The 16,206-nt window shown below is 37.4% G+C and overlaps 1 protein-coding gene across 8 annotated transcripts in view; it reads left to right on the top strand.

Moving 5' to 3' along the window:
* The window catches only part of Dnm1l (dynamin 1 like), a 58,986-nt gene that overhangs the window by 34,447 nt on the left and 8,333 nt on the right, over nt 1-16,206 (top strand). For all 8 annotated transcript variants that reach the window (XM_051190994.1, XM_051190992.1, XM_051190991.1 and 5 more), the window contains 6 exons: nt 3,660-3,780; nt 5,602-5,733; nt 7,678-7,884; nt 13,737-13,857; nt 14,067-14,222; nt 14,431-14,520. In XM_051190994.1, coding sequence (XP_051046951.1) covers nt 3,660-3,780; nt 5,602-5,733; nt 7,678-7,884; nt 13,737-13,857; nt 14,067-14,222; nt 14,431-14,520 — 827 coding nt within the window. The remainder of the gene's footprint in view (nt 1-3,659; nt 3,781-5,601; nt 5,734-7,677; nt 7,885-13,736; nt 13,858-14,066; nt 14,223-14,430; nt 14,521-16,206) is intronic.

Here is a 16,206-nt window from a genome sequence, read left to right as displayed (position 1 = left end):
TTGGAGAGATCAGGGATAACAGGAACATACCTAAGCATAATAAAAGCAATATACAGTAAAGCAACAGCCAACACTAAACTGAATGGAGAGAAGCTTAAGGTGATTCCTCTAAAATCAGGAACAAGACAAGGCTGTCCACTCCCTCCATATCTCTTCAATATTGTACTTGAAGTTCTAGCTAAAGCAGTAAGACAAAAGGAGATCAAGGGGATTCAAATTATAAAGGAAGAAGTCAAACTGTCTCTATTTGCCGATGATATCACAGTTTGCATAAGTAACCTGAAAAACTCTACCAGGGAACTCCTACAGCTGATAAACACCTTCAGCAAACTAGCAGGATACAAGATAAACTCAAAAAAATCAGTAGCCCTACTATATATAGCCAACAAAGGGGCTGAGAAAGAAATCAGAGAAACATCACCCTTTACAATAGCCACAGACAACATAAAGTATCTTGGGGTAACACTTATCAAACAAGTGAAAGGCCTATATAGCAAAAAGTTTGTGTTAAAGAAAGAAATTAAAATATCAGAAAATGGAAAGATCTCCCATGCTCTTGGATAGATAGGATAAACATAGTAAAATTGGCAATTTTGCCAAAAGTAGTCTACAGATTCAGTGCAATCCCCATTAAAATCCCAGCACAATTCTTCACTGTCCTTGAAAGGATAATAATCAACTTTATATGAAGAAACAAAAGACCCAGAATAGCCAAAACAACCCTATACAATAAAAGAACTTCAGGAGGCATCACCATTCCTGATTTCAAGCTCTACTACAGAGCTATAGTTCTGAAAACAGCCTGGTATTGGCACAAAAAGAGACAGGTAGACCAATGGAATCAAATCAAAAATCCTGATATTAACCCAAACATCTACAAACACCTGATTTTTGACAATAGAGCTTAAAGTATACAATGGGAGGACAGAAGCATTGTGAACAAATGGTGCTGGCACAAATGGATGATAGTGTGCAGAACACTTCAGATAGACCCATGTCTGTCGCCATGCACAAAATTCAAGTCCAAATGGATCAAAGACCTCAACATAAATCCAGCCACACTGAACCTCTTAGAAGAGAAAGTGGGAGATACCCTTGAACAAATTGGTGCAGGAGACTGCTTCCTGAACGTAACTCCAATAGCACAGACAGTGAGCTCGACAAATAATAAATGGGACTGCTTCAAACTTAGAAGCTTCTGTAAGGCAAAGGACACAGTGGACAAGACCAAACGGCAGCCAACAGACTAGGAATAGATCTTCACCAACCCTACATCTGACAGAGGGCTGGTCTCCAAAATATACAAAGAACTCAAGAAACTAGTCACCAAAACACCAAATAACCCTATTTAAAAGTGGGGTACAGAACTGAAGAAAGAATTCTCAATAGAGGAAATCAAAAAGGCTGAAAGACATTTAAAAAAGTGCTCAACATCCTTAGCTATCAAGGAAATGCAAGTCAAAACAACTTTGAGATACTATCTTACTCCTGCCAGAATGGCTAAAATTAGGAACACCAATGACAACTCATGCTGGAGAGGATGTGGAGAAAGAAGAGCACTCCTCCACTGCTGGTGGGAGTGCAAACTCATACAGCCATTTTTTAGATCAGTATGGCAGTTCCTCAGAAAAATGGGAATCAGTCTACCACAGGACCTAGCAATCCCCCTCTTAGGCATATACCTAAATGGTCCACGTCTATGCAACAAAGACATGTGTTCGACTATATTAGTATCAGCAATTATTTGTAATAGCAAGAACCTGGAAGCAACCTAGATGCCCATCAATTGAAGAATGGATAAAGAAGATGTGGCACATCTACACAATGGAATACTACTGTGTGGGGAAAAAAAGTAGAATCTTGAAATTCGATGGCAAATGAATGGAAGTTGAAGAAACCTTCCTGAATGAGGTAACCCCAGTCACGAAAAGAGGAACATGGTATGTACTCGCTCATATATGGATTTTAGACCTAGAACAAAGGATCACCAGCCTATAATTCACACCACCAGTGAAACTAGGATACAAAGAGGAACCTAAGAGTTTCATACAAGGTCTCTCACAGAAGGGGAAAGGAACAAGATTTCCTGACCATATTGGAGCATGGGGTGGGGGTGGGGGGCGGTTGCAGTGAATGGAGAGGGAGCTAGGAGAAAGGGAAGGTGAGGAGAGGAAAGCATGGAGGACTAGGAATATTTTGTCAGGAGAATAATAGACTAGAGAAAAAAAGAGAGGGAGAGATACCATAAAAGAGAGAACCATTTTAGGTTTGAAGAGAAAACTGACTCTAGAGAAATGTTCAGAGACCTGCAAGACTGACCCCAACTAACAATTTGAGCAACAGTGGAAAGGCTACCATAAGTGCCCTTTCCTGATAATGAGATTAGTGACTAACTTATCCACCATCAAAGAGCCCTCATCTAGTAGCTGATGGAAACAGAAGCAGACACCCACAGCTAAACACTGCAGTGAACTGGAATCCAGATGCTGAACTGGAATCCAGATGCAGAAAAGTAGGACAAGACCAGGCTACAGAAACCCACAGAGATAGCTGACGTGAACCAGGAGGAGCTAATGGGCCCCCAGACTGATAGCTGGGAATTCAGCACTGGACCAACTCAGATCCCCTGAACATGGGTCTCAGTTAGAAAGCCTGGGCAGTCTAAGGGACCTCTGACAATGGAACCAGGATGTAACCCTTGTTCACAAAAGGACTTTGGGAGCTCGTTCCCCATGGGGAGATACTCACTTAACCTAGAGGCAGGAGGGGAGCCCTAGTCCCTACTCCAAATGACTTGACAGATTTAGATGACCCTTCCAGGAAGGTATCACCCTACATGTGGAGTGGTGGGGGGATGGGAGGGTGGTTGAGGGGACATGGGAGGGTGGAGGAGAGCGAACTGGGGTCATTATGTAAAATTAAGAAATATAAATATAAAAATACTGATCTACTACCAGAGGCACCATAGACAGCATAATCCTCCTAAGTAACACCCACATCCAGGGAGTTTGTGTTGGTCCTGTGATTGTTTCCCAGCTATCAGACTGGGGTCCCTGAGCTCTCCCTTGTTCAGGTCAGCAGTTTCTGTCGCTTTCTCCAGTCTGGTCTTGACCCCTTTGCTCATCACTCCTCCCTCTGCTGGCTTCCAGGCATTGGGCTCAGTGTTTAACTGTGGGTGTCTGTTTCTGTTTCCATCAGCTACTAGATGACAGCTCTAAGATGGCATATGAGGTAGTCATCAATCTCATGATTAGGGAAGGGCATTTAAGGTAGCCTCCCACTTAGATTTGTAGTTAGGGTCATCCTTATAAGTCTCTGCACATTTCCCCACTGCCAGCTTTCTCTTAAAACCTGTAATGGCTCCCTCTATTATGGTATCTCTTTTCTTGCTCTCCTGTATTTTTTTCCCCGACTCAATGGGACTGGGGACTGCTTAAAAAGTTATTTTTAAAAATTACTCAAGAAAGCAAGTTTTAAAATTGTATGCCATATTTAAATTTATTTCATATGAAGTACAGGAAGCAAATATTAGAAAAATTTTTCCAAAATGCTGAAAGAGGCAATGTGTCAGGTAGATTGTTACATGAAGACTTCCTTTATTAAATGTAATGCTTGTTTTAAATGGATCTCTTTTTCCCCCTCCTTTTTATATTTACCAGGGCGCAGAACTTTAGCTGTAATCACCAAACTTGATCTCATGGATGCGGGTACTGATGCCATGGATGTATTGATGGGAAGGGTTATTCCAGTCAAGCTTGGAATAATTGGAGTAGTTAACAGGTTAGCGATTAAAATTGAATAAAGGTGCTGGAGAGTTAGTTCCTGGGTTAAGAATACTTGTTACTCTCACAGAGGACTAAGTTCAAATCCCAGCACTCACATTAAGTGACTTACCACTTGTAACTAGAGCTTCAAGGGATCCAACACCCTCTTTGTCCTCTAAGGATACCACCAGCACACCACATGCACGTATAAACATGTTTGCACACATATTCATGTAAATAAACACACACGCACGCACACACATATAATTTGTTTTTTAAGGATGGTATAAGAATCACAGCATTCTCATTTCAAAGCAAGTCTGAATTTCTGAAAATCTGAAGTGTGATGCTGTCCTATGCCCTGTTCTTTCTTCCCTGTTGGGGTTCCTGCAGGGGTTATGCACTATAAATGGACTAAGGCCTCTCTGAGAACTTGAGGGTTTTGTTGTTGCTGGTTTTCTTTTTTAAAGTCATTTATTTGTATGTATATGGAAGTCAGTTGACAGCTTGGCAGAAACCATTTCTCCCCTTCTCCCATTTGGGTTTTGGGGTTTAAACTTGGGTGTCAGGCTTAGCAGCAAGTCATGCCAATTGCTCTTTTACAAGATGTTCTTCCTCTCTGATTTTTCTCATTGAAAATGTTTCTAAGGTAGTCAGTGCCACAAAATGGAAAATTATTAATAATTAACCTTTATAAATTCTTGCCTACTACTCAAGTCATGTGTGAAAATGATATTGGGTACAGAAAAAAATAGTATTATCTAATTTGTACCCACTCAAGAATATTTAAAGGTAGTTGAATTTTAATGATTGTTTTAATCCCATATTACTAGTAATGCTATGTAATGCCAGGATGTAACTCGGAAACTTTAAAGATAGGTCCTGGAAATTGCTGATATTAAAAATTATACGAAAAAACAAAAACAAAAACAACTACTGTTGAGTGCCCATGTTTTATACATTCTACAGTGAGCACTTTGCAGTGGTGTTCTTGGAATTCTCCAAGTAATGCCCTAGTGGTAGGCAATACTGTCTGTGCTCAAGTGACAGTCCTCTCTTAGGTCTCCAGTTATCAGGAGACCCAGTGCTGAGTCTAGTTTCTATGTAGTCTGGATATAGTAGAGTTTAAGTCTCAGGTGATTAAAATCAAAATATTTTATTAAGTGATATCTAAGTTCCATTCAAATTGTCTCTGTTTATATACATTCCTTTTTCACTTAAAGAAAACTTCCAGCCAGATGGTGGTGCATGCCTTTAATTTCAGCACTTGGGAGGCAGAGGCAGGCGGATCTCTGTGAGTTCAATGCCAGCCTGGTCTACAGAGTAAGTTCCAGGGCAGCTAGGGCCATTATACAGGGAAACCCTGTCTAGGAAGGAAAAAAAAAAGGAAAATGGCAATGTCTGGCTAGTTTCTTTTCAGCCAACTATGTGCTATACATACTGCTGCTTCCTGTATTTGTAAATGGTTACACTTGAAGTTAACTTCTTTTATTCTTGGTAGAGTTTAGTTACCTGCCCATGGATAAAATAGAGCTGATTAAGATATGCTTGCATTTTTATATTAGTCTATAACTTACATAAGGATACTGCTTATGTGTGTAGTTTAATAGTAACAGGGAAGCTAATACTGTTTAGCTTAAGTCAAACCGTCCTTGGTGAGTTCATTGACTGAGAAGTCAGTGCCCACTTATAATAGTGATGCCTGTTGTAGAGGATCACCAAGGTCTAAAAAGACAGCCATGTTAGAAGTCAGGAGATGCTGACACTCAGCTAGAGCAGGGAAAGAACAATGGTGGCTTCAGTTGAACAAGTTTATTTATTTTTTTTTTAACCATAGGAGCCAGCTAGATATTAACAATAAGAAGAGTGTAACTGATTCTATCCGTGATGAGTATGCTTTTCTTCAAAAGAAATACCCCTCTCTGGCCAACAGAAATGGAACGAAGTATCTTGCTAGGACCCTAAATAGGTAACATTTTTACCTTTTGAAGATGAAATGTTTTCATTTAATGTTCCTGTTTAGTTTCATGTGTTTTCATACTATTCCTTATAGCTTCACTTCTAAGTTCTTGTAAAGCAAATGTCTCTATTTTTTATTGGAATGTTTGATACTAAATCATGTAGTCTGGAATGAGTATTCAAATAATTTTCTTTATTAGGAAGTTTTTTTTAACTTTTACTTCAAACTCATTTCTCAAATAACTATTATATGGTTAAAATACTCAAAATTTATTCAAATAAAACATCCAGTAGTGTTTACAATCAAGTAGCAATAGCCACAAATCTTAGGAAAGCCCATCAAAGAGAGTTTACACTTTGTTGAGGCCCAAATCCTATGGAGTGACTACTCCCAGTTCATTTAAAGTTGATCTGAGTTCCTGGATGATGTGGTGGTAAATTTGCTTATGGTATCCTCCTTTATCCTTAACCTCCAGGATGCAAACAGTACTAGCAAAATCATTTAACTGTCCACATGCCTACAAAGCAGCATCAGTGTTGGGACTTGGACTTGGATCATAGCCTAGGAGTATGTTCATCCCTTTGTGCAGTTCATTGCTATGTATATACGTTTTGCTTGTTGAAGTGTCACCCAACAAATATCAAAATACTCATCTATTTTACTTGACCCATGAGAACAGCAGCAGTGGTCATTTTGGAGTACAGGGAATTTTGGGGATTGGTGCCAGGAGGGCAATGGCAACCACAGTACCGAGTGAGCAATTAGGAAATTTTTGACAGTTAATTGGGTTTTGAACTTTACCAAAATATCAGGTGACTTCCAGACACTTTAGATTTCATGAATTTAATTAAAATTTTTGGTTTTCACGTGATATGCCTTTTAATTCAGAATTTCTTTTACATTTACTCATAACAGGAATAACATGTATTCCATATCTCTATACTGAATACCTGTTGGTGTTGTAGGAACTAAAAGGCCTTCCTTATATATAAGTGATTGGAGGGAAAATCATTTTCTCTCCTCCTATACATTGAAGGCAGATGAACTTGGGTCTTAAGAAGATAGAGTTATTTATGCTGTGTTGGGTAACTTTGTAAAAGATAGGTTATTAAACCAAAATTGTAGATAGACTTGGACCGAGTGGCTTACTTTAGATTACACTGACATGAAAATAATGAGCTTTCTTTTTCTTTTCTTTCTTTCTTTCTTTCTTTCTTTTTTTTTTTTTTAATGTTTTTATTGTGGCTAAAAGCATATATCAAAAGTATTGACCAAAACAGCTACTTTTGTGAGTTGTTATTTGCTCTTTTTTTTTTTAGACTAATGGGGGGGGGCTAATACTTTGTTTTCTTATTCTTACACAGTTACTCAAATGAACAAAGTACTTCTGGCAGCAGATTTATAAGGATTTTCCCCATATACCATACAAATAATTCTTTGGTAGATAGTAACTAGCTGTCCTATAACTCACTTTTGACACTATATATGTATCGATAGCAGTTTTTTATAGGATTTAGGATTTATCTTCTACATCAGATGTCAGTTGCCAGCAAAGGTTATGGCCTGTGCTTCTTAATAGCTGTGACCCTGGGAATAGGCAATGGGCCTCAGTGAACATTTTACTTATGCTTACTCATATATAATAAAAGATTACTATAAAGAATATAGGTGAAGCTATTAGAGGAGATAGATAATGTGAAGTATAGGAATATTGAAAAGTGAACCAGGGCTTTATAACTCTCTGGGCATGCCAGGCTCCAGACCTTTTAGTTTCATGAACTTTGTGCTTGAGTTTTCATGGCAGCTTCATTATATAAATAGGATCAGTTACCTTACTGACCTTTAAGACCTGGGTAGTAGGAAGTTTCCCCCTTTTTATACATTTTTCATTAACTTGTTTGGAGTATCAGGATATTAATTTTATGCTAAAACCCTGCTTTTCTGATCTTTTAGATTACTTATGCATCATATCAGAGATTGTTTACCAGAGCTGAAAACAAGGATAAATGTCTTAGCTGCTCAATATCAGTCTCTTCTAAATAGCTATGGTGAACCTGTGGATGATAAAAGTGCTACTTTACTGCAACTTATCACCAAATTTGCCACAGAATACTGTAACACTATCGAAGGAACTGCGAAGTACATTGAAACTTCTGAGCTGTGAGTAAGATATTTTTGTTAAGATTTGGTTGCTTGGATTGCAAGGTTACTTTATCTATGAAGTGATTTAGATCATCTGACTGGTTTATTATCAATAAAACAGGAATATAAATTTGTAGAAATAAGAGGATTATTGTGTCAGATATAAGCTATATAAACATGGAAAAGTTACAGGTTTTTTAAAAAAGCAATTATTCCTCCCTCCCTTCCTTCCTTTTCTTTCTTTCTTTCTTTTGAAAAGAGACCACATTGCCTTGCTCAGGCTGTCCTCAAACTCATGATCCTCCTGTCTCAGCCTTCTACATAACTAGAGTTGTGAGACCATGCCATGATGTCAGGCTTTGAATTTTTTTCCAACTTTTAAAATTAAATGCCCCCTCTCGGTTAGTGTGTGTGTGACAGACATGTGAAGGTCAAAAGACAGTTATCAGTAATTGGTTCTCTTCTGTCACCTGTGGAATTGAGGGATTCAGCTTGGGTTGCCAATCTATTGTTCAAGCATCAGTACTCACTGTTATGTTAGTTTTGCCTAGGAAGGCACAATTGAGCATCTAATCACCCCAGATGCATATCAGTAGCTGATTTCATAATTCAGCTTCATGAGACTAATGAGTATATCAGACTTGTTCACAGAGCACGTGGAAAGGGTCAATTAGAGAAGTGTGGGTGACCTCAGGTCCTATCCTATGCTGCTTGGCAGCCTCATGGATTCTGCATCATACATCCTGCTTTTAATTACTTTTCATTTCCATTTTCTAGTCTCACATCTCCCGGATGACTTGCCACTAGGAGAGGGACTAATTGCTAGAATCCCTGGTGAGATTCTCCTGAATCTATAGCAGTGATTCTCAACCTGTGGATCGCGACTGCTTTGGTGGTTAAACAGTCCTCTCACAGAAGTCACCTAAGACCAGAAAGCACAAATATTATATATTCTCATTCTTAGTAGTAGTAAAAGTATAATTATAAAGTAACAACAAACATAGTTTTATGGTTGGGGTCACACAACATGAGGAACTCTATTAAAAGGTCGTAGCATTAGGAAGGTTGAGAACCACTGTACTATAGGGAGTGTTGGTAGCTCCATTGATATTGTCATAGACCTGGCCACCACTACTTTCCAAATCTGTCAAGGCAAAGTCCAAAGTAGCATCTTGTTAGTATAGAATACCTGCCGAGCCATCTCACCAGCCCTTAACTTTTAAAACTGTCTTTTGAAACTGGGCTAAAGAGATGACTCAGCAGTTAAGACTGGCTGCTCTGCCAGAGGACCCTGGTTCAATTCCCAGCACCCACATGGCAGCTCACACTGTCTATGACTCCAGTTCCAGGGGATCTAACACACAGAAATGAATGTGGACACAACACCAATGCATGTAAAATTACATTAAATCAACAACTTTTAAAACTGTATTAGTGACTTTTCTATTGTTGTGCTAAAACACCCTGACCAGGGCAGTTTGTATTAGGAAGTCATTTTATTTGGCCTTATGGTTCCAGAGTTCCAGAATTAAGAATTACAGTTCCAAAGTTAAGAGTTTGTTACCATCACAGTGAGGAAACTTGACAGCAAGCAGGCCTTGCGACTAGAGCAACAAGCTGAGAGTGAACCAGGAAAGAGTGTAGCTTTGAAACCTCAAAGCCTGTCCCCAGTACTGTACTTCATCCAACAAGGCCAAACTAAACCTACCCAGACTGTGCCACCAGTGCGCAGCATTCTCATCCAAACTACTAGAAGAATATTTATGTTTAAAGTAAGTTAATGTAGGGGTTGTTTAAGTAGGTGCTTTGTCACTGAGCTACATACCCAGCCCAGTTGTTTCTTTAATATACATTTAAAAGTTTAGAGTTTGGGGCTAAGAATGACACTGAAACAGATTATCCTTTTTATGAGGTTTTTTGGAAGAGATTTTAACATCATAGACTGGGCAGACCACTGCATGGGAAGCAGACTCTGAGGGGACATGAGGTCCTCTGGGTAGGATCCATTCTTACAGGTTTTAGAGGAAGGATAGTGGCAAGGAAACTGGATTTCTTCTTTTGTCCTGCAGTTAGCCACTGTTAGGTATAACCACTGAGAGCTCAGTTTGTGGTAGATAGATAAGTATCTCTCTTGGCCATAACTGGGAATTGATAAGACAGGAGTGTTTGGTTAGTTTTGTATCTACCTGACACCAGCTAGAGTCATTTAGGAAAAGGAACTCTTCGGTTGAGAAAATGCATCCATGGGATTGGTTTATAGGCAAATTTATCAGTCATTTTCTTGACTGATTGATATGGGAAGGCCTAGCTTATTATTGATGGTGGTCCTAATTAATATAAGAACATAGGCTAAGCAAGCTAGAAAGCAGGACTCCTCTATGAACTTCTGCCTCCAAGTTCCTGCCTTGAGTTCCTGCCCTGACTTCCCTTCATAAGGACTGTAAGCGGTAAAGCAAAATAAACCTTTTCCTCCCCAAGTTGCTTTTGGTCAAAGTGTTTTATGACAGCAATAGAAACCTAAGACAGAAGGGAAAGTAAACCAGAAAAAGATAGCACTTTAGTTCTAGAAACCAAGTTAGTTTCTACATTTAACATTGTTAAAAACAAAATGGAAGGCTTTACATGATGGCCAGTCATGGCCAGTACACATAGAGTAATTGAGAGTGAAAATGAAAATAAATAAAACATAAAAACAAAATTACCTTTAATTTCACCAACCAGAGACCATTCCTGCTATTTTACTTTAACCTACACATTTTTTCTACACATCTGTCTATAAGACAAATAAATGCTTGTATTTTATCAGATGCTATACTATACTACCTTAGCATCTTCCTTCAAATCAATATTACAAACAGCTTAACTGCTAGTATTCTGTAAAAATACCTAACTCTAAACACCCCCCCCATTCATATATTCATTGAAAAAGAAAAAGACTGTAGCGCCCGCGCTACCATCTCTACTACGAGTTGGGCGAAGGCCTAGAAATTGAAATAAAGACAAGACAGCCAGTCATTCATTCAATGGCAAAGTCGGAATGCCGAATGCCGTTTATTGAGGGGCAAGAACGGGCTTAAATACCGACTTATAGCACAGTGGAAAATTACAGGAATTTTTTTGGCTTAGCTCCTCCCTGTGTTATCACGAGGTATGGTTGTCCCCTGTGTGTGTCACAAGATGTGTTGTCACGAGGTGCGTGTCATGGGAAGAGTACCAACAATAGCCTTGGGGCAAGGAGTTCCCGCCAACAGCTTCAGGCTAGCTCAAGGTGCCTTGGGGTCCTACAAAAGACACCTGATTTAAGGATAATTATAGGCACACAGGAAGTTAACAACAAATATACAGAGAGGTCCCATGCATCTTTCTCTCTCTCTCTGAATGTACACACAGAATGAGTAAAGAGATCATCCATACGGTGCTGGTTTTATAGATATGAGAGATGCAAGGGTGAAGAAGGCCACAGGGGCTTATGCTAATGTACTAGAAGGAGTCAAAGGGCAAACTGGGATGGGATTGATTCTCTGCATGGAGGCTGTGAAGGTGAGAGTTGCAGTGGAACCCTGCGTGTTTGAAGTGCAGAGACCATTTGACCCTCTGACAAGCTGCAGACCCAAGAAAGTCTTTGTGTGCTGTGGGTAGCAAAGCTAGAGGCTGGGTTCCCCAAGCCATTTGAAACCCAGATGATTCCATCATGAGCTATTTACTCTGCTAGGTTTCAGTTCTGCTTTGATCTCATCTTCCCCTGCTGTTTAGCCCTCCCTGTATAACTAGGCAGACTAAGAGTGATGTTTACATATGTAAATAAAAACTTTTTTAATGAACATTTCAGTATTTCATGACATTTGGAAATTATGTAAAATTTAAATGTTAGCCTATGTGTTTTATTGCAGCATATTTATACTCATTCTTTTTTTTACAGATTGCCTGTTTTTATACTTACTGTCAGATTTGGGTAGTTGTAATAAATACTGAAAGGTATACATATTTTTCCTTAAAGGAAAAAAATTGGCTCACTTCTAGATTTTGTGAGTCAGCAGGAACAAGGTACTATTTCTTTTCCCGGAGAAGCTGATAAACTAGCTGAAGAAAAAAGTAGGGTAGGGAAAAGATGATTAACAATTTTTGTTGTTGTTGCCTGAAGCCTTATACCAAATAGTTATTATATACTAAATTATATAAAAATATGATATTCATAATCCTGAAATTACTTAAATTTTAATAGTAGAAAAACTGGCCCAAGAGATTTTAAGTTGAAGATATTAAAAAAGAAATAAGAAAGGATGAAGTCAAAACTGTATTTGTAAATGACAGGATTCTTTTACATAAAAGACCTCTTTAAGTATACTAGAAAACTCAACCTATTAAACACAGTAAAGTTACACAATATAAAATCAATATTTAAAAAGAAATCCTTCATATATATCAACAGTGTACTCTCAGAGAAAGAAATTAGGATAAATACCCCATTCAAATAACTCAAAAAAATTTTAAGAAAATATGCAGCCAAAGAGAAAGAGCTCTACAAGGAAAACTTAAAGACACTGAAGGGAAATCACAGAAGATTCTAAGTGATGGGAAGAATTTATATGTTCCTGGATGGACAAAATTAATATTTTGAAAATAGTCATGAAACCAAAATTAATTTGCAAATTTAATGAAATACCCATCAAAGTTCCAGTGTCATATTTCATGGGTTTAGAAATACAAACATTTATGTGAACCCACAAAAGGCCGCATGCCAACCTCAAATTATACTGTAGAGCTATAGTAATAAAAAACAGTCTGGCACTGGCATAAAAAACAGACAGATATATCAATGAAATAGAATAAAAGACCCAGAAATAAATCAAGAAAGCTATGCCTGTTTAATTTTTGACAATGGCAAAAACATTCATTTGATAAAAGATAGTCTGTTTAACAAGTATTGCTGGCAGAACATGCAGAATTAATTTGGAACCTTTCACCTTATACAAAAATAAATTCAAAGTGAACCACCAAACACCACTGGAACTTCTAGAAGAAAGCATAAAAACATAGGGAGTGCCCTTCAAAACAGTGAGGTAGACAAGAGTAGAACAAAACACTCAAGTCTCAACATGTGGGGCCAACATGAAAATAAAAGTTTCTGCACAGCAAAAAGGAACTATTAGCAGAGCAAACAGCCTGTAAAATGGGAAGGAAATCTTTAACTAGCTACAGTTCAGACAAGAATTTACAATCAGTTGCAGAAATTAATACCAAGAAAATAAAAAAACTAATCAACAAGTGAGCAACTATGTGGGATAGTGTTAATAAAACCACACAGATAGCCAATAATTATTTTAAAAAATGTTCAGTACTTTGAATACTACCTCACCCCAGTCACAGTGGCCTTCATCAACAAATTTGACAAAATATTAGAGAGCAATTCATATTTACCACTGGTGGGAGTGCAAATTAATATATCCATTATGAAAATGAATTTGGATATTTTTCAGAAAATTAAAAATAATACTCCTGTATGACCCAACTGTTTTACTGTAGGGCATATACCGAGAGAACTCCAAGACCTACCATAACCATAATCACACCTCATGTTTATTGTTGCTCTATTCACTATAGTAAAGAGTTGGAATCAACCTACTTTCCATCAACAGATGAATGGACAATGAATACTTGGTGCATATATAAATGGAATACTATTCAGCTCTAAAGAAAAAAATCACAAAATTTGAAAGAAAATTAACAGAATGATAGATTATAAATTAATTCAGTAATTGGGTTTATGATAAGGCTTTCTCAAAAAAATGAGAAAGTTTAATGCTTAAAGAAAAATATAACTTATAGCTTCTTTATAGCAATGTCTAATCATTTAATTCATTGTCTTTCAGATGCGGTGGTGCTAGGATTTGTTATATTTTCCATGAAACTTTTGGGCGAACCTTAGAATCTGTTGACCCGCTAGGTGGCCTTAACACTATTGACATTTTGACTGCCATTAGAAATGCTACTGTGAGTATACTTAGCAAAAAAGAAAGGGGGGAAGCTTTATTTGAATGTATATTTTATGTTAATGCACAGCTTGTTAATGCTTTCATACTTGGAACATTTTTCAGAAAAAAAAAAAACAAAACAAAACAAAAAATGAGCTTCCTTTTTTAATCCTTTGGAAGACCTGAAATTATGTATAGCTATAAGAGAGCTAAGTTTTGTCTTTTCAGGGTCCCCGCCCCGCTTTATTTGTGCCTGAGGTTTCATTTGAGTTATTGGTCAAACGGCAAATCAAGCGTCTAGAAGAGCCCAGTCTCCGGTGTGTGGAACTGGTCCATGAAGAAATGCAGAGGATCATTCAGCATTGTAGTAATTACAGTACACAGGTACCTGTGAGATGGAGCAGGGCCCATCATATCCATCCTGAGTTCAGAGTAAGAGAAAATGCGCGAAGATTAACTCAGTAGTTCCCTTACCTAACAGTAATTTGAAATGATATTCTTAAATGTAACTTCCAAGTCTAATTTAGTACTTCAGTAATTTTTAAATTTTTAGTTAAACTGACTAACATCTTTATTTCTCTGTTACATATAGGAATTGTTACGGTTCCCTAAACTTCATGACGCCATAGTTGAAGTGGTGACGTGTCTTCTTCGTAAAAGGCTGCCTGTTACAAATGAAATGGTGAGCTACTGTCTTCTTTGAGTCACCATCAACAAAATTTAATTTGGTTGTTTTTTTTTTTTCCAATATGACATGATTGCATCAGGTTTGTTTCCCAGAGTATTGTGTAAATCATAAGAATTTAAATCTTATTTCCAAAGGATGTTATTAGTAATTCTAGTACACAGCGTTTTTTGATATTTTAATCATTACAAGTCTGAAATTACAAGTTTCATGAGGACAGAATATCTTTGAAGGTCTTGAGTAGCTGCTTCTAAGTGCTGTGCTGCCATTGACTGCATTGACTATTGTGGTAAATTAGTTCTGTTTCTGGACTCAGTAAGCCAGACCTTTACAGCAAGCTCACTTATTCTGAAGCACAACATTGTGCTTGTTCTGTGAGCTGATGGTAGGAGTTAGTTATTACGATAGTGAGATGGACCTATCCACCCATTCCCATAAAAATGCTAAAATTGACAGAAATGTGAGCTTAAGCATTTGAATTTACTCTTATGCTTCTAATTGTCTAGTGGTTTTCTGTTTTCCTTCTTAGTCTTGGTTCAGATTACTGAGCCTCACTTGAAGTTTATCAGTGGAATCCTTGAACTCTTGGGTGATGTCTGCTTAATGATCACTTCCTCAGCAGGGATTTCTGTGAGTCAGATACCTAAGCCTGATTTCACCCTCTGCCCCCCCAGCGTCATAGATCTACAGGACTTTCCCATCACCAGCTCTGCACCATTGAGTTTGAATAACAAAATTGTTCTGAAACTTGAGACAGTACATACCTCTCAGCATATTTTTGTCTGTATCTTATGAATTAAAAAGAAACACTATAGCCTTGGCCAGCAGACAACTAGTAGTTAACAAGGAACTCAAACCTTGTGGGATAGTTCATTTGGTACTTGATAAGTAGTGTTTTAATAATCTTTTGTTCCAAATTGGCAGTGGGGGAGTCAGTTTTGAAGAAAAGCTGTGACCAGAAACCTTTAAAGACTAGAAGATAAAAAGAGTTTATAAAGGTGGCCATGGCCCTGTAAACAATCCCTTATCCTCACCAATCTTTCTGTAAGCAGCCCTGCTGAAACTCAGTGGGTCATTAAAGACAAATGAAAGAACAGGGAGAAAAAAGGGGATAAGCAGGAGGGGGAAAGGACAAAGAGAATAATGTTAACTTTGATTCAAGTACATTATAAACATGCATGAAAGTAAAAACAGTTATGGATAACTAATACATGTTAAGTTTTTAAAGATTAAAAAAAAGGTATAAGGGGAAAATGAAAACATTAATTTTTATTTTTCCTTTTGATTTTAAGTTTGTGTTTCATGGTTCAGGCTGTTATTACTAACTACCTTGGGCTTAAATCTATTCATTATCAGAATAAAATTAGCATCTTGAACTTATCCTAATTATGAACTGCTTCTTGTTAAAATTAAGCATAAGCTTTCATACTATAATTCATGATCTGAAGTTTGAATTTAAAAATTTGTTTATATAAAACTTGGAACTTAAAATTGCATCAGGTAAAAAAACTTTTCCCAGTAATAGGAAATTACTTTTAATCTCTCATTTTTTTCTTATTAGCAGTACAATTTTAAATCTGAAGGTAAATAATTTAGAGCTAAGTATCATTGGGCAGAAAGTGTTATTTGAAGTATAGTCATCAAGTGTTTAAAAATGTTTCTTATACTTTTTCAATATTGTTT

Source organism: Phodopus roborovskii, unplaced genomic scaffold, assembly GCF_943737965.1.
Source record: "Phodopus roborovskii unplaced genomic scaffold, PHOROB, whole genome shotgun sequence".
Lineage (NCBI taxonomy): Eukaryota > Metazoa > Chordata > Mammalia > Rodentia > Cricetidae > Phodopus > Phodopus roborovskii.
This window is presented reverse-complemented; position numbering and strand designations above follow the sequence as displayed.